Source organism: Nipponia nippon, unplaced genomic scaffold, assembly GCF_047370975.1.
Source record: "Nipponia nippon isolate SJK-2023a ecotype South Korea unplaced genomic scaffold, ASM4737097v1 scaffold_6, whole genome shotgun sequence".
Taxonomy (NCBI): domain Eukaryota; kingdom Metazoa; phylum Chordata; class Aves; order Pelecaniformes; family Threskiornithidae; genus Nipponia; species Nipponia nippon.
This window is the reverse complement of record NW_028262380.1, coordinates 29,607,333-29,626,393: the sequence shown is the minus strand read 5'-3', so window position 1 is coordinate 29,626,393 and position 19,061 is coordinate 29,607,333. Positions and strand designations below refer to the sequence as shown.

Below are 19,061 nucleotides of genomic sequence, written 5' to 3'. Positions count from 1 at the left end.
GTGCATCTTCAGTGTCCTTCCAGAACTAGTTGGAAAACTCATAATTTACTTTCAGTGGGAAATATTATTTGTAGTTCTTTGCCTGAATGCATTTTCTGTCAGTCCGTATCATCCTGAAATGAATGTAGTAGGACTGAAAACCTCAAAAGAAACTGTTGGAAGCAACAGTGACTCCATGGTTTTTACATAACTTAAAAGAATGCCTTTAGCTGTGTTTTTTAAATTGAATATTTATGCTGGAATGATTAATGCAAACTGTTTTGTAGAGGGATAAGTAGACAAATCATATTCTGTTATCTCGGCCATCCCAGTAGAAAAGATCAAGAACTGCATTGGGGGGGGGTGAGGGAGGGAGTGAGTACAATACGAATATACTCCTAGAGAAATAAAACTATTGTAGAACCGGGGAGTAACACTTCAAATGGGGGCGGGGGGGAGGAAGTGAGGCTAAAAATCTGTACTGTTCCTTGTGAAACATAAATGAATCTTGTACAAAATGTTATTTCTTTGTCATTTAAAAGCAAACTTTAAAAAGTTGAATATTGCTCTTTTAAGATAACTTATTCAGCAATATCTTCAGTCATGAAAATCCCCCTACCTTTTCATCCTGGAGAGATGAAGCTGAAAAAACATAGCGTGAACCATATTAAATTATTTTTTTGGTCTTGCATCTTGGTCTTTGCCACAGACCAGAGCTCTGGCAGTTACAGAAACAGCCATTGTTATGCACTGCACTTATTTTATGTACATTGTTGAAAATACTTGCTAGCAATGTTTCTGGGCAGCTCCAAGAAAATGGCATGATGCTACTTTTAATTAAAGAAAAGCTGTACAAACAACCTTTGCATACATATTTGTAGTAAACGTATTGATCCTAGTAAGTATAGCGGTCCTTTTAGAAATACTTTTTTTCTTAAATTCCAAATTCTACAAATAAAGAAAAGGAAACTTCTGTTATTTGTACTACAGCACAATAGTGTCTGATCTCTTACATTGCTTGGGCCCTATAGCTACTTATAACACCCAGGGCAACTCTTCCCTGTCATGTGACTGGGCTTACTGTACATGGACTGAATATTACACCTAAAAGGTGTGCATTCTTGAAGTGCTGAATTGACTTTGCTTCTATAGGTCAAGCATGCAATGAATGAACAGTACTACGACTGGACGGTCTAATACTTCCCAGAGCAGCTGGGCTTACTCGTAACGTATAGGTCTATTTGCAGCCTGAAGTCTGCAGACTGACGTCACGGAAGCAGCTCAAGCAATTTGCTTCTAGCCATCCTCTTTACTAAAACGTTTTCATATCTGGGCAAAAAGCATGTTGTGAACTGGACACTTGCATTAATCATTTTAGTAGAGTGCAAACAGCTTGCGTTTGCAGGTTGAGCACACTTCTGCTTTACTACACCTACAGTCCTATTCTTGTCTTGCTCTTTTTAGAGCTTACTGATACCAGTGTGCTCATTCAAACATACCACACCTTGACTCTTGAGAAAGTATCAAAACCATAGACTTTGTAGTAGTATGTTCCCTTTCATAGTGAAATTTATAATGATGCAGAATCAAAAGGTATGCAAATATTGGGATCAGTATATAAACTACATATGTATTAAAATTCTGTAATGCCCAGGCTGCTAATGTAAGTATGCATAAATCCTCAGTTTGAGAGTTTCTTTTTGGATTGTTTCTCTTACATAAACCAGCTCCAGATCAAAGCTATTGGCTTATAGTTAAATGCAAATGCTTTCTTTTCCATCTTCTCTCTGGGTAGTAAAATAATAATCTTATGAAAGACTTCCCATGTAAGTACTCCAAAGTGACAGGTATTTTTAGACTCTTTCAGAGTGGACATGCTTGCTCTCAATTTTAAACACAGTGTACTTTCCAGAAGTCTCTTTCATTTTTCTCTCTGAAAATGAGGAACTTGAAAAGAATCCATCCTGTAAATGACATTTTCTTACGCAGTTTTAGAAATAGATGATGATGATGATGATATCTTGTAACTCTGCGCAAAGAGTTTTATTGGGCTTTTCTCAGTGAATTAGTTTTGTCTGCGCTTGGCAAGGTTCAGAAGCTTGTAAGCCATGGTTTTTCTTTCCTGCTTCTACTATTCTTGTTTTGATTAAAAATAAAACAAAAAGCTACATTTTAAACTTTGTGCTTTATCCTGAACTCTTCTGTTTATTCTAGTATCTGGTAGATTCCCTCATTACTTGAATTAAAAGGCAAAACAAAACCCAAAAAGTCTAATATTGCAGTAGTTGTCGTCTATACATCTTTGATTGTAAAAGCATGTAAATGGGGTTGTGAGGAAGAAGAAATGTTAGAAGGCTTATGCACCGTTGTATAATAAGATAATGCTTATGACACTGATGCTTATATGATAATGCTAAGATAATGCTGAGATACTGAAAGGTCCATTACTCCTCTTGTTAAATAGAATTGTACTGGTATTTATTTTCTCTCTTTTGGGGGGGGTGGGCAGGGGTAGTACAGTATTTGGTGTATGCCATTCTTAAATCTTGTAAATTAATGATGTCCATTGAATCCAACTTCTTATGTCTGTGCATATATGTATGAAAACATACATATACGTATATTCATGTAGTATTAAAAGAGGATTTTTCTTTTCAAAATATTTTTGTTCCTAATATTAAGTATTCCTAGTCTTCAATACTTCTACTGAAATCTTTGGAATGAAAAGCTTATACTCTTGGTACATACAGTTCTCAAAATATTCTTAACATCCTAGAAGTTCTTAATGGGCTAATATTTTCTATTGAGCTAACTGCATTTAAAATTAATTGCTAGTATCCTTGAGGAAGCCCTATTAACAGTGATTAGTAGTTGATATGATGAATAAATAATAGTGCAACAAAATCACAGATACCATGAGGGAAAGCCATGTAACTTGCTTGGAGAAATGCACCAATATCATAAATAAAGGCAAATTTTAAAAAAGATTTCCTAACATTCATTAACTTTTGAAACACTGCTATACAGAAATACTGGCAGCTCTTCTGTTTGTTGAAACTCTTCTTAACAGGGCTCCAAGGAGGTGGAACATTGAGATTAGTATTTCTGGGGGTTTTTTTTAGTATATCTCCTGGGGTTTTTGGGGTGATTGTTTTTTAATAAATGGCACAAATAACTTAAAGAATAAAAGCTGAAGGGAGGGGAAAGGGGAACTACAAAGAACCCAAAGTGTATTTTAAAAAGTCATTATTTTTGAGGTGCTGGGAGAGTTGGCTCATGATTTTGGAATGCACGCTGTTAACAAGGATTCCTTTGAAGAACTCTCTATAGCCCAGTGTTAAAGGCAGTCAGAGACCAACTTAATACAGTCTTTCAAATTAGTGGTGAAATTCATCAGCCAGTTCCCAAATCTGACCTTTATATCCTACTCATAACAAAATACAACCTCTGTTAGATCTTATTTAGTAAGAGGAAAAAGGAATGCTTGAAGTAGAAATTTGAATGTATTCATAAAAGAAGTGATGAAAAAGGAGTATGAGGTAATTGGAGGTACTACATAGGCAGTATTACCTGAAACAGGCGTAGGAAAGGAAGTTCGATGTGGTGTCCCAAAGAGTTACTTAGTGTGGATGCTCGTTCTGTACTCTGTCTGGGAAGAAAAATAAAGGACTATCCAGGTCTTTGTGGCAATTTAGCATCATATTATAGAAAAATATTGTTGCATGGGGAAAGTTTGAGTACTTTTAATCTATGAAAAGTGAGTGATCACACCAGTCTCACTTTTAATAAAACTTTTAGTCTCCTGAATGGGTGTCGGACAGCAGCTGTCTCAATGGTTGAACGGGCTAGCGCAGTGACACGCTTCTCCCGCTCTTTTTGCGGTGTCCTTCCACTGTTGTGTTAGACCGATTTTTTTTTTTTTTTTTTTTTTTTTTTTTTTTTTTTTTTTTTTAGAACTGCTCAGCTGGACATCGACTGGTCTACGTTACCTTCCTGGTAGTGATAATTATTTTGTCTTTTTGGGAAGGGGGTGTGTGTGTGGATTTAAAAACAAAACAAAAAAAACCAACAAAAAACACCCTCAAACCAGAAAAAACAAACCTTAAAAGTATTCAATGCACACCAGTTTTAAACGAGAATTATCGGAAGTTGTTTATCTTGAGGGCACAGGCGTGAGTTCCTCATGGCTGGTTTACCCTAGTACAGAATGGGGGGGCAGTTCTGAAACTATGTCGGCTTTTAAAAAATGATCTTAAAGCAGATGTAGTTAATCAGTGTACCTTGGACCCGTATCATTAATTTTGTAGTTCATCTGTATGGTGTGGGTCAAGTTATAGTTTAAATAAAACTACTCTTAGCATCCAGTGTCACAGGAATCTCAGTATCCAGTTCTCTGTTTTCTGTGTTTGACCCCAGGGTAAGGTTACATGGATGGTTTGGTGGCAGTAGTGGACACAGGCGTTGGTTTCTCCCTGTCATTTCTTCCTGCCAGCACGCAGAAATCTTTCCGAACTTTTCAGCTGCTTTTAGATTTGTCCATTAAAATCTCGAGACACTTTCAGATGTGTTTTTGACCTGTGTAAAGATAACACCTCAAGCTGGCAGAGCGTCACTACCTTTTGATGGTACCCGGTAATGTGGGCAGAGTGAAGGGGGTTTGCCTTAAACTGCTTTGCCCTGTGCTGCAATGGGCAAAGGCTACGGATGGGGTATCTTGCTTTACCCCAAAAGAACGGTGGTAAATCCTGAGCCCCGTCTAAAGGCGGTGTTGGATTGCATCCCTAGGAGGCCAGAGACTTCATGCTTGGGATACTTTCCGTCGTGGCCTTTGAGCTGATATCGAACAAAGTGTCAAAATTGTGTTGTTAGGTCCTTTAAAAGATAGTAAGAAAAACCCCCACGCTGCTCGTACCTGTAGGTGTCAAAGCTAGATCCCCTCTACTTCTCTTGCGGGCATCCGCCCTGGGGATGGTACTCGCCACCTTCCCGCCCTCCACCGTGTGCGCTTTTCACGTTTGGGTTTTTTTTTTTCCTTTTATTTTGCTGATCTTTTAGCGTAGAAGGCTTGCCGTGCTTTTGGCGCTGTGCAGGGCCATGCCGGGCAGTTTATTGCATTCACTGCGCTTTTAACAGCTCGGTTGGAAGTTTATTTAAAACTCAGTGAAGTGCAGCCAGCCTCCTCTAGTCCTTTTCGCTTTTAGTTGCGAGTAGCCGTGCCGTTCGGCTGCCGAGGGGTCGGCCCGTCCGTCTGCGCCGCCGGGTAGCACCGGGCGGGGGGGGTTCGGGTACGGGCAGGGCAGCCCCAGCCCGCGGCCCTTCTCCAGGCCGTTCCCGCCCGAGGGGGCCGGCGGGAGGAAGCGCTGCCCCGGGCACGGCGCGGCGGGGCGGCGGCGGCCGGGGCCACCGGCGGGGGGCGGGGCCTGGCGGGCGAGGCGGGGTCCCGCGAGGAGCCGTCGCCCGCCTCCGCCTTCAGCGCGCGCCCCCCGGGCCCTGCGTCACCGGGAGGCCGCGCGGCAGCGGCGCGGGCGGCGGCACGCGCCTCCTCCTCCTGCTGCTGCCACTGCCGCCACTGCCGCCGCCGGTGCCGCCGCCGGTGCTGCTGGTCCTGCCGCCGCCCCGCTCCCGCCCTGCCCCCGGCACCATGCTCAGCCTGCAGGATTCCCTCTTCTTCGAAATTAACATAAAGTCCCTGCTGAAATCCTGGAGCAGCGGCAGCAGTAAGTATCGCTGGCACCGGGAGCCACGGCGTCACGGCGGATTTTTTAGGTTTTTTTGCACGCTGCTGTGTAAAATTATGCTTTAAAATCCAGGGTTTTAGCGGTCCTGTGTGCTGGTGCAACTTGGCATAGCCAGTGTGAGAGGCGACCAAAGCGCGCTATCTGCTTCCTAGTTGTCGTGTAAGACAACGCGTGTGTGTGTATATATATATATGCAATATATATACATATATATACACGCATATATATACATAATATATATACAGATATATATATATATATTCGTTTTCTTAGGCTGCAGTTATTTCAGCCTGATGAAGTTCTTTGCACCCTTTGCTGTCCGAGAGAGGTGACAAGTAGATGCTCGTCTCTGCGGAGTTACCAGATGCTGACACTGTGCCTTAGTTCTGCCAAGCTCCGAATGCTCCCTTGAAGCAAAAGCAGTTGTCCTCAGACCGAGTGTTTTGCAGGGGGTATTATTTTTGTGCCTCAAACCCATTATTATACCTTGAAAAAGTGCCCACCTTGATCTTCTAAATGGCCTGGATCTCGAGTTTCTATGAAGATTTCTTGTCTTAATTGAACCACCGAAGGCAACGATGCTGCTCTTGGTAAAGACAACCAGTCTGTCCTCACATCACCCCTTCGCACACGCTTCAATGCAGGGTCTTGGACCTGGGAGCTACCTTGCACTGTGTAGCAGGCTCTGCTACCGTAAGCACAGCAGCCTAATGACAGTACACCAGGAGGTGATAAAGATGACGTAATTGTACGTCAGCTAAGTATTTCGTACGTCTTGAGTTTCTTGTATTTGTAAAAATTAAAAAGTCAAAAGCAGGAGATATCTGGTATCTCAGCTTTAAGTCATGTCTCATTAATTGCTGTTTGAGGTGTACTGGGATGCAGTTTCCACTCGCCAAACACTTAGTCAAAATACCTCCGTAGGGATTTTTACCCTAATACAGCATTGTTTGTTCACCTGTCTTGTTTGAAGGAATTAATAGCAAGTTATTTATTGTATAGTGTATTAATGAGTGCTGGGAGAGTATGCAGATATTTAGTTTGTCCTAATAGCTTATTCAGATATGAGATCTGCTTTTTGCACTAACTGCTGTAATTCGTGTTTTGGACTAGTAACTTCTAGACTAATGACTTCCAAGTTAAAACAATGAATATTTCAAAACAGGCATCCTTATAGGTTTTGCTTTTCACTTTGTTTGGTTTGTGTCTTGCAGATTAACTGTATCTGTTCCAAATTATACCTTGTAATAGTACTTGGTAGTTATTAACATTCTTGCTGAAATAAAGGTAATCAGAAGAGTTTTTCTAATATTTTATAGTAGAAGTTGAAGGTGTCTCATGAAAATGATGTAAAATCTTTAAAATTGATTTTATTAGCATATATTGTTTCCAAACTAAAGTGCGCCATAGGATACATTGTTACAATAAATTCAGTCTACAACTAGGTAAATAATTGCTGTACAGGTAAGAAGATGAATTGCAGAATCTAGACTAGACAATTGTCAGCTGCAATAAGATAAAGAGTAATAATAATAAAAAAGGGTATCTGAGAAGAGGTTATATACGATGCTATGTTTTCTCCTTTATGTCCTCTGTTATGTAAGCACAACGGAGGAAGATCTTCCTGACTCTTTCATCAGAAAGTGGTACTTGGATCGTCTACCAACAAACTAATTTTCTGTGCTCACTGATTGGATAGCTGGGGTTTATTTCACTTTTTTCCATGACTGTCACTCCATTTGTGAAAATTGCCATGATTACGGCATAGCTGCACGTCTGCTCTGTAAGCGTGTGAGAGTCGCATTCTGATGGCTTTCCACCGTGCTGACCGGCCAGGAGCAGACCTCTCTATGCAGCCTGCGATGCCTGGGTTTAAGTGTTGTGATTCACATGGATAGCTTAGTGAATTGAGCTGAGCTGAGCTGGCAAGCCAGTGGCTTTTTTCCTAAAACGTTTTCCAATCAAGTGATGCAGCATGTGCAGAACAAGGAATTACATGATATTTATGTTGAGTTTGTGTTTGGAAATTCAGTAGTTGTGCATCTGCTGAGAAATTACTTGAGAAAGGTTTTTCCTGTGTTTTCGTAAAATTTTTATATGCAAATGCTACTTTTTGTGGTTTATATGATAACTTCAGAATTTTGTATACTAAAGAACGTTAGGAGTGGGTATGCTTGCATGCATTTCCATATACATAAAAATAAGCATCTGTAGAGAGTGTTTAACTGTATAACAGAAAGGCAGCAAAGCTCCATGGGTCTGGTTAAGGGCTTGCTTAGCTGGCATAATGTTGTTGCAGTGCTGGCTAAGGTTTTATTGTAGTTGATCTTTTTTCATTCAGTAACAACAATGAAGTGACATTCATATGGCCTAGTTTCAGCATGCTGTCTCTGTGCCAACAATTTTAGGCATTACTTCTTTTTCAATGGAGTCAGGAATGTTCTTTTAATCCAACAGCAGAGTGAGGATGTTCCCGCTTAAGAATTATTTGCTTACTGAAGTTGTGGATGTAATGGAGACTTTATACTGGCTTGTCCTCAGGTTGCTTGGCTCCACAGTATTTTAGGAACTTCAGTCGTGATAATGTAACTTAATGCTCTTAAAGTTATGGATTCTGTTGTTTAGTCCATTGCGGTTTGAATATGTGGTGTGTTTAACCATTCTTCTGAGGTTTCTGCTTTTGTAGCAAAAATATTTGTTTTGATTGTTACTTATGTCTATTGGTTAAGAAAGCTCTCAAATTTTGCCCACAAAAACCTTTGTTTAAGGTTAAGGAGATCTGGATGCCATGAGAATTACTTTTAGTAATGCAGTATATGCATTCAAAACCAAATGTGGCGCTGCTTACAATGAAAAGCATTATGTAATGAATACCATTCTGTAAGATATGACATGTTTTAGTGAAAACGATGCCTGTGTTTCTGGGGCTTACAGTCTAGACAGGAACAACTGCTTTCCAGTAAACAGGAGTACAACCCATTACTGCTTTCTTAAAAGCTCTTCTGTGTTTCTAATATTTACTGTATTAATAATCTTGTCCGGTTCAGAAACAAACAATTATTTCTGGATGATGAAAAAGGAACAAAAAAATGTATCTATTGTCTTTCTAATAACGAATACACAGCTTTCTGTTGCTGTGCTGCAGTTGTGGTGTGTCTGTCTGGTAAACAGAAGGGTACGCCTGTCCTGTGGGTGCTTCTCTGTCCTTGAGCGTGTCCCTACCTCCTTCTTGGTAAATCAGTGCTGGAGGTGGTTCATGAGATTTTCATGTCAGCTTGCTCAGCTTGATTCAGAAGTCATGCATATCTTTCAGGAACTCATACCGGTTAAGAGAGAGGGACTGCTCTTGATGTCGTGCCTGCCAAAGCTTCATCAAGGTCGTTGCCCTTGGCCTCTTTTTGGTAAGGGTTTGTGACAATGATTTTCAAAGTTACTCAGACTTGTGAGCCTGGGAACAAAGTCATGGCAGGAAAGCAAGCTGTATCTGCCTGTACAGCAGTCACTTTTGAAAATGTGTTATAAAATCAGAAAGAAATGGAGCAACTTTAAAAGGAAGTGAATTATTGGAGCTATGGCTGCCAGGTGCTGACAAGCATGTGAAAACTGGGGAGCTGCCTGGCAGATAACTTCTGAATCATTCCTTCTGTGAATGAAAAAAGCACTTGGAGTTGAAGAATTGCTTACCTTCCCATAGGATTAGCTTGACTGAAGATTACTTCCTCCTTTACCAACCAAAAATGAACTCTTGGTCCTCAAGAGAGGTTCTGCTCTGATAATACAGTATTTAACAAATGTAATGGATTCATTTTTATTCTGTGGCTTTTCATTTCATGACAGCAATGAAACTGTAATTTAAATAAGAAAGGTGAGATAACCTTACAATGCCATGATAGGAACGGATGTGAAAAAGGGCCATATGAAGAACTGTGGAACAAATGTTTTGTTGCTGGTCTTGTTCTTTGGGAGGAGTTGGGGTGAGGTGGAGTGTATGCGGAGGTGCACATGGCTTTAGGAAAAGGACAGATTTGCTCCTTCTGTTGCAGTTTGCTAGTGGACTACACTTTTTAAAAGCGATAAAAGCAGAATATGTTAGTATTTTCGGAATCATTATTGTATGATAAATTTCAACTTGTTTTCCCAGCAACCATTAAACTGCAAAGAAAAATAAAACCTCTAGTGCTCTAGAGAACTTTCAGACACCTTTTAATGGCAGTTTTGTATTCCAGTGGCAAAATCAGTGTTACTTCACAATCAAGAGAAATGTTATTTTCATGAGATACTATTTTTGGTGCCTTTTAAAACAATAATAGTAATTAAATAAGTACAGTATTAAGTAGGGTGTTAACTTTATTTCTCCAATATTAAATGTCCCAAATAATAATGTGTTCAGTTAACTTCTTGTTAATTGTAACCTTGACTTCAAAAAATCATGACGGTTGGTAGTCATCTTGTATACGGAACCTCCATAGACTGTCTCCAGAGAACGTACTGATTTTTCCTTATGACTGTATCTTCCAAAATTGTTTTGCTATACTGAAAAGTGAATTTTTAAAATGAAAGATGAATCCAAGTTTATGTTAAGTTTTGAAAAAGCTTTAAATTCCACTCTTTTTTTTTATAATGTATTTAAGGATACTTTGTAATACTAAATGTCTTTACAGATCCCTGTACTGCTGGAGCAGCGAGTTTGTTTGCTCTAGAAGGGACGTAATGCTTATGATGGCTTCTCCACAGCCTGTCAGTTGTCATGGGAAAAGCAAGTTTTTGTCAGTATTTAATCATCCAATAAAATGTGAATGTGTTAGTTTATTTTTTTTAAGGGATTATGGAGTGTAACCTCCATATTTGGCCCTCTTTATGAACTTAGGTGCTCTTTAATGATGGCCACTTGTGCAGTACATCATGAGGCACATAAGATCATGAGTCATTGCATTTCCTGGTGTATATGGTATGTTGGCATACATTCAATTAAATGAAATGCCAGTAACATTCTGTGTTGTAAATCTGCTATGTAAAGAGAAGATAGCTTTTTTATTTTCCTTTTCTTTCAGGGTAGGGTTGAAATAACAAAGTCTATAAATGGATGTAGGCTGGAAGGAGACAACTAGGCTGTAAGTAGATCATCCAGACCAGTCAAACTAATGCACCACCCTGAAGCTGAAGAATACCCAGTATACATAAGTGAAAGTTCTGAAGTTGCCAAATTTTTTCAGTCGCACTCCATTAGATGTGGGTCAAGTGAACAGCATGAAGATGGGGAAAGTTTCATAAGATGGCTGAGCTCGTCACTTTTGCCGAAAGTGGTGGCTTTGCCCCCAGCAGCGCAACATTGTCACCTTTTCACCTGCCAGCTGCAGTACTTGTCTCATCCTTTTAGTGAGCTGTTCTAGGTCATTACATGAGCAGAAGTTTTCTTGGGAATGTGGAGAATTTTTTTTTGTTTTGTTAGATTATCCAACTGAGTCTTCTCAAGGCAAGGAGGGTAGACATGAGGGCTGGTGTAAAAGAAGGGTCAGGACTGCCTGCCTAGCAGTGAGAGGCTGACTGCCTCTTTTGGTGGGCATGTATGGGTGTCCCAGCTCAGCTGGATCACTGAGCCTTGCTCTCACATGTATTGCATAGAAGCCTTCTTTATATTTGCTCATTTTTCTTCTGTGTGACTGAAGCTGTGTGATCATTTTTGGGGTATTTTTGGATTGGTCTAGCTTTCACTGTTGCTAAACATTCATACCTACATGTATACTTTTCCCCAGCCTTATCTGTTTGATGCCTACAGTCTATATTATAACACTTCCCATGTAGATTGGGTGTGAGGGCATGGATGTGTATGTAACCAGATTTTTACCAATCGTAAGTAGATAGGGTTATATGATATTTTGGGCCTTAGTTTGGACTTTTCTGCACATCAACGTGGAAAACCTTGAACAGTGATTTTTTTTTTTTTTTTTTAGATAGTCATGTGTGAAGTTCTTCATGTTAATTCTTCATATTAATTTTTAAATAAGATGCCTGTGTTGTATCAAGTACATTATGTGTTGGGATATACAATTATCTGATTATCTTCATCAGGCATAGATATGCTAGAATGAGCTTTCCTTTGGTATGTTCTTTCTATTAAAGCAATATACTTTTTGCTAAACCCATAACTAGGTTCTGTAACAATTCAAATTGCAGAAGAGAATGCTGTTGAAAGGAGAAAGTGCCCCAAATGCAAACTACTCTGTCAGCTACTGTTGCTAGAATAAACTGCATGCTCTGCATGGACTTCAGGAAAGCTCCAGATAAACCAATTGCAACAACCCATATCAAATGCCCCATTTCTGCTGACTTTTTTTTTTTTTTAAACTCTAGCTCTGGTGCTTTTGTATTTGAAGGGGAAAGGTTCAGACACTAGAGATTTAATAGTATTTAAGAGATCACTGACAAAACAGTATTTATTTATTTAGAAAGATGACTGCCAACTTTAGAACACTCTGTGGAGCAAAACTATTGTTTGCTATATTATATCCTGTTTGCATGTAGTTACAGATTTTCCTCTGTATAGAAAGAAATATTCTTCCTCATTCCTTTACAAAGAGTAATGATGCTAATCCAAGGGAGCTTTTAAATTGTTAGGTACAGTGCAAAATAAAGGGTGAATTTAAATTTAAAGAGGAAAAGGCCATTCTAAATCAAAAGGGGCACTCGGAACCTAAAAGGCCCTGGGCCATGCTAGTGTAAATATGAATTAAGTGTTTGAACTCTGACATTCCCAGTTGCCTGTGCGAATGTCACAAGCAAAGGTTTGCATTAGTAGGTCTGATAGGAACTACCTCCTGGGAGAAATTTCAGGGGAGTTTACTGAAATACGATTTGTATAATAGGCTGCCAAGCTGCAATAACAGAAGAAGATAAAATGTTAAGGCATAGAATTGCTTTGTTTTGATTACTTTTAATATTAGAATATTAATTATTGAAAAATTATGATATAGAAAGAAACAAAGTTTATATCATTGACTTTGCATTGATAACTCTTATTAGACAAATCCAGGAGTTTTTACGGATTGATCAAGAAGTATTTAAAATACGGTGATGGTCAAAAAGCTAGAGGTGCAAGATGTTTCAATACAGTTACAGAATTACATGTTTTATGACTCTCTGATTATTTTCATTAGATCTTAGACTTGGTGCCCTAAGTAGGTATAGTTAGAACAAACTAGAAAAGCAATATGTGTAGGACAGATTTGACCCAGTTCAGAATAAATATTACTAATGAACATATAATGCTTTCAAAGTAGTAGTAGAAAACAACAGGCATATAAAATTTTTTCCTCATTCTTTATCTTTTCTCACTCTTCTCTTAAAAACCAAGAATTTGAAAATCCAAAGGAGAGGAAGAGAACTTTTCTTCAGATTTAGATAGCCTCAGAAATAGACCACCAAGAATTTAAAAAACCAACTGTTTCAAGCTTCTAAAATAAAGTTTTTCATTTAAAACATTAATATTTATAGGTTTCTTGCTCAAGAATTAGTTCAAGTTCTAGAAGTAATTAATGTCTTAAAGAGATCTTAGGAAAGCACAGCATGGGAAGTATAAATGACTCCTCTGGTTCTGCCCATTGGGCACAGCTGGCATGTGATTTGGGGATATTTTCAACTTTACTTTTTGAAGTTTCCTTTTTAGACAATTGCTACAGACCAGAATGCTGGTCTAGAAATACCTATGAACGCATTAAACTCTTGCAAGTCAATGCTAACTAACGAATGGGTATTGGAGAGAATGGTTCTATTCACAGTGCTACCCAAGCAGCATAAGTAGCCTTAGGATTTGTTGATTTTCTTCCTTTTGCTTCTTTTGTTCATCATCCCTGTTTGCTTCCTTTGCTCACGCTGCTGAACTAGAACTTAAGATCTTCAGGTTAGGAACTGTGATGTGTGAGAGGGTGCCAGGGTCGCTGGTCAGTAACAGCTCAGCTGCTCTTAATGCAGCTGATGTCAGGCTTAGAAAACTGAGTGTCTGACATCTCGGTGGAAACCTGCCTCCTTTCTCTCTCTGACATCTTGTTTGTGCCGGCTGTCAGCAGGACATAGCAGTTGGGCCAAATATCACCAGACTTTTACTGTTCTTTCAGCTACAAATGAGGTCTTGTCCTGGAAAAAAAAGAGAGGCTGGCAACTGGCACTTCGTTTTTATGACAGCAAAGCAAAGAAAGAAGGAGGCTAACCCAGATGTACTGAGGTCTGGCCGAGAAGTGTAAAGTTTTTTTGATAGCTGTTCGAGACACTGTGGCCAGGATCCCATGATAGACTGATCAGGGGATATTAAGGTGGAGTCGTGCGCTGTTCTGCTTGTAGGGGTATTCTTATCTTTGAACCTCTCTCCCTTCAGAAATTAACAGGATAGGAAAAGAGGAAGGAGGAATCTGAAACCTAGAAATTCCCTAGTGGAAGTGCATGGAAAAGAAAGATTTTTGCAGTCTTTTTCTCTTATTTTTTTCTTCTTAAATAGTAATTTAAAAAAATCTGAGAGAGTACTTACTTCAAGCTATAATTATTCCTCCACAGGAAAGAAAGTAAAAGTGTATCATTATTCTGAAAGAATTATGGTAAGCAAAACAATATGAGCAAAACCGGGTTTCACAAATATCGTGAAAGGTGACCAAAAGGAAAGTGATTCCACTGTTAAAAAAAGTTGTCCTAGCATCTGTCACTGTAGTACGGTTCAAAGAATTGTTTGAATCATTTTTACTTATTTTTTTTCAATTTATAGTTTGTGCCTATCTTTTATGGCCGAATTATCCCTGAAGGGGATACTATAACTGGAAAACTAGAGCACTCATCTTGGAGAGGATAAGGGAAACAAGAATATAACTTGTTTGATGGAGTAGGGGAGAGGATGGCAAGACAGGGCCTGGGAGGGCACAGACATGGGTTCTGTACTTTTGGAAGCAAGCCTGTAGGATTTCACTATCTGAAATGTGGTGGAGGATGTGAATTACGCTGCCACTGAGCATGAAAACTTTTTGAAGTGTATTGAGCTGAAGTTCAGCTTCACTAAAATTGAATCTTGCTGTGCCAAACTGGTATCTTCCTGGAGATGCAAGTTTTCAGAATAAAAAAATAGTATGCATTGCTTATTCTGAAGACCTGAAGTGAGGAAGTACTGATTCCTTGGTTAATTTTAGTTTAGATACTGGTTTATTAGATATATTCCTGCACTTTTTTAGTTCTTTCTCAAGCTTTCATATCTCTTCTGTACTTCCTTACTTCTGCTAAGACCATTTACATTAACAGTGCCCAGAAAAATAGTGTCAAGTCCTTGAGAATTATTTAGTTTCATTTAATATTTGCAGTTTTAAGACTAAGGTTACGAAGACTCACCGCCAAAAAGCGATTGTGAATTTTGGATAGCTTTAGCTATTTGGGGACTGGGAGAGCTGACAGAGACCCATGAAGGTGCAGAAGAGCAGCTGGGCCATCTTGACAGGATTTTCTCTGCAGGTTTATAATTCCCAAGAGCCTCAGTCTCCGATTCCTGCTGCCTGGGAGTACCACCCAGAAGCTGTAGGCTGGGCCCCAGTTAGCCTTCCGAGTTAATGGCGCTGTAACGTGCGTATGCTTTGCATGTGTCTTACCTAAAAAAGTCTTGTGAGAGGGACACAGGGTATTTCTAACCTTTAAATGTATTGATCTGTCTTGTTAACTTGAAGATGTTTGGCTTGTGTGCAGTCTGCATTGTGACTCCATTGAGGTGGCAGAGCCTTGTGAAGGGTTGCAAGTTTTCTTGTAGATTGCAAATCTACAATTAGGAAAAAACCTGGTAGGTTTCTCTTGAGTTTTCCTCTGTTTTCCTGTCTTGTGCTTCTTGCCAAGTTTAGCAAGGTATTGGTGACGTATTTCTGGAGGTTAAACACTGCTCCTCCCCTTGAGTTGTGGCTGTGGAGTAGCAGTGCGTTGCTGGTCAGACTGCCTTGTGTTCTCCATCTGCAGAGGCAGAAAACCATAATCTCGTTCTTCTGTGGGTCTAGCAAACTTATAGTTGGCTCAGAAGGGAAGTGGGCTTTTATAGTATGATCAAAACAGCTTGATGTTTTATGGTGTTGTCAATATACGACCATACAAACTTAAATACCACATCATCAGGGAAAAAAATGAGCGATGAGCTTTGGATGTGAAACTCAAATTTCTAGGTCACTGGCTGAGAGTGTAACTCAGCAGAGGCCAGAACTCGTTATCGTTTTGTGGTTTGCATTTGGTCTCCTTCCAGGTGTCAGGACCAGAGCGCTCCCTGCTTTGAGGCCCTAACCCCCGACTGAGCTCTGTGGTCACTGCACAGTCCCAGCGCGGCCAGGCTGCTTCCCTGCTCTCTGTTTCTGTACCCCTCAAAAGTTGTTCAGTTGTTAACCTAATCTGTGTTTTATTACTGTAGAATGATTAATGAGGTAATTTTTTTTAGGGTACATACAGATTTTGCCTGTGTAACTTTGATATACTGAGGAAGCTTGAGGTCCAAAACTTTGACCAGAGAAGCTGAGATTTCGGGGATTGAGTAGGAATAGTTGGGCAACACATAAAAACAATTTTGGTAATAGTATACCTGAGCAAGAATGAAGCAAGTATTGCTCTGTTTTCAAAATAATGCTACCAGGATATTTATATATTGCAACTTGGGAGATGGTGACATTGGCTAGCTATCTGTGCTAATTCTGATTGGTGACCTAAGTGACCTCTTTTTTTTTTTTTTTTTTTTTTTTTTTTTTCCCTCTTTCTTTCTTCATGTAGCAGTAGTAAGGAGTGTTACAGATTATACAACCATGTTTTTGTGATATCCTCTACTAGGAAATTTTACCCTCTGTTCCGGAAGGGGACTGGACATTGGAGAATTTTTAAAGCAGAATCTTAATAGTTTTGTATCTTTCTTCTAGTATATTTATTCTTTTCTTCTTTTCGTATTTGTGATGAACTGTGTAGTCTTCTAAATACTACCCAAATTCTGCTCCTGTCATTAATGGCCGAGCCATAGTTGCTGTCAGTGCGTACAGTTAAATGCTTAGTTACTTTTCAAGCCTCAAAACCTGGTAGTATGAAAATGATTACAGTTCTGAGTGTAACTGTGATACAGTTGTCCTACGTCCTTACAGGCTGCTCTCTTTAAAATACAGTTTTATATATAAACATTTTTATTCCTGTCTATCAGCGTGGAAGACTTCAGAACAGATTTTACCATACTTCATTTTGTAGGCGAGCATGTCTGTTACTTTGCTGGTAGACTGTGGATTATTTTCTGCATCTTCCTACAAAAATATGAATCCTACTATTTAATTTTTATCAGAAAACAGGGTAGGAAATACTATTGCAATATTGTATAAACTATGTAGCAGATGTAAATGTGAGACCTTATAAGAGGGAAAGGAGATGTTATTTAAAATAAGAACTGAAGGGAAAAAAGAGGTTTCACTCACTCTCACAGTCTCTCAAGCCCCAGAGCGTGTGTCCAAGAGGTTCGTCCAGCAGCTAGGCACCAGGACAGGGATGTTCAAGGTGTCTGTCCAGCAAAAAGGTATCACGATGCTTGTGTCCAGCTGTTAGGTCTGGAATCCATGGCCATGGTATGGGAGGTAAGGATGCCAGGTGCCACATTTTTCTCATGTCCCAAGTTCCTCTTTGGTTGCCGACAGATTTTGGATATGCGTTTTTGGAGCTGACAGTGATCAGTCCCCATCCTGTCCCACCTCTGTGAGTCGTTACAAGTCGCCATGGTTCTTTGTCTCCAGATCTGGGTGTGTTGTGAAACTGCAGGTAGATGTCTGGGGGGGTCTCCACAACCTGCTCACCCAGGTGCCGTTCATGCAGGCCATGCTGAGAGCCCTGCTTCCCCTGGTGCCTCTGCAGCCAGACTTTCCCATTTATACCAGTCTGAGCCTCTCGGTTACACTTCTCTACAATGCTTTTTAGAGCTTATAAGAATGTATTGAAACCAGATAAAGTTTCTTATTGTGGAGAAAGCAAACTACTTTCTGAAGTAAATTAGAATCAGGTAAAAAGTTAAAATGAAAGTTGAGGAAGATAGGAGAAAAAAGCTTTTTCTTTTTCCTTTGAATTCCATACATACAGCTCAAATCTTTTAAATGACCAATTTAGCCATGTATTTAGGAGTTCCATGGACAAGCATATGATAACCTATTTTTATTTCAGATGTGACTAGTCTCCTCCCCTGGAACTGACTGTTAACTCTGAAAGCTCGGTCTGTTTATGGTAGCTAAGAATAGCACTGCATGGCACTTAGTATTGTCTTCTTACAGAGGTCCGGTTCGAGTGCTGGCTATGTCTGCATGCTACATGAGATTTTTTTGCCAGGTTTGTGCTGTGTCCTTGCACTTTCTCTGAAGACGTAAAGCCCTGAAGGCTGTCATCTGTTTTTCTAAGGAGTTGTACAACTTCAGTTTCTTGCTAGTTTAGTTTACTTTTATTTGCATTTACCACAGATAAATTTCTTCAGAAGGTCTGGTTAGAAATACATGTATCTCATGCTTTCTTTTAAAAAAATATTGTTAGCTTCATGTGAACTCGGCGCTACCTTATGCTGTTAAAGACTTTAAAAGTGCTGAGAAGCCTCAAAATACAGTTCCCACACTAACCATGGAAACGAACCAAATTTGGATAAGTGGCCTAGTGAACAATCCTGAATCTTCTAGATATTTGCTAATTTTCGTATTCATCAAACTTTTTCCCCAAGAAAAAATGAAAATAGACATCCCAGACCATCACCAACTCAGCAGTTGGCATTGCTGTTTTTCTGTAGAGTTTGGTGAATGAAAGGAGTTGGCTCAGCAAAGTACATTTGACTCCTCAGCAAACTTACTGTAAGAATATACTTTTGAAAATGTTGGTTTTCTTCTTTTTCCTCCTTGGCATGTTTGTGTTAAACGTGACAGATTGAGTTAGTCTTCAGAGGTTTATTTCCCTTTTCCCTTTTCAGCTCCTATGTTCGTATGGAGGATTACTAGGGAAAACTGACGGAATCAGAGCGCACAACAGTTGTTCTTTCCTGAAACTGATACTTAATGCATGAGACTTTTTCTAACCCTGATTTGTGTATGCTTGAGCATATTCCAATGTTCAAATGTATTTGTTTGTTTATTCTCTTTTTTAATCCTTGTGTGTGTACCTAACGCTTTATTTTTCAAACCACACCTCAGTATCAGAAATACTGTTATAATATTTCTGAGTACTTCACTAGGCAGTTGCTTACAAAGATGTTAAAATGCTCTTTAAATGGACCTGATCTGAGATAATGTAATGTTTTTGAGTTTTAACTTGTAGAAATATTTTTCATCTGAAATATTAGTATGCTCAATATGCATA

The 19,061-nt window shown here is 39.4% G+C and overlaps 1 protein-coding gene across 12 annotated transcripts in view; it reads left to right on the top strand.

The window, feature by feature from the left end:
• FRYL (FRY like transcription coactivator) overlaps window positions 1-19,061 on the top strand; it is a 182,921-nt gene that overhangs the window by 45,757 nt on the left and 118,103 nt on the right. Inside the window, exons 1-2 of one of the 12 annotated variants that reach the window (XM_087735821.1) lie at window positions 5,548-5,696; window positions 5,991-6,465. The exons of 10 other annotated variants lie outside the window; for them this stretch is intronic. Coding sequence is in view for 1 of the 2 variants with exons in the window: in XM_087735818.1 (XP_087591944.1) it covers window positions 5,621-5,696 (76 nt within the window). In the remaining variant the exon portion in view is untranslated. Of the gene's footprint in view, window positions 1-5,480; window positions 5,697-5,990; window positions 6,466-19,061 lie in introns of those variants that run through there. One more of the 12 variants, XM_087735818.1, reaches the window with a different exon arrangement.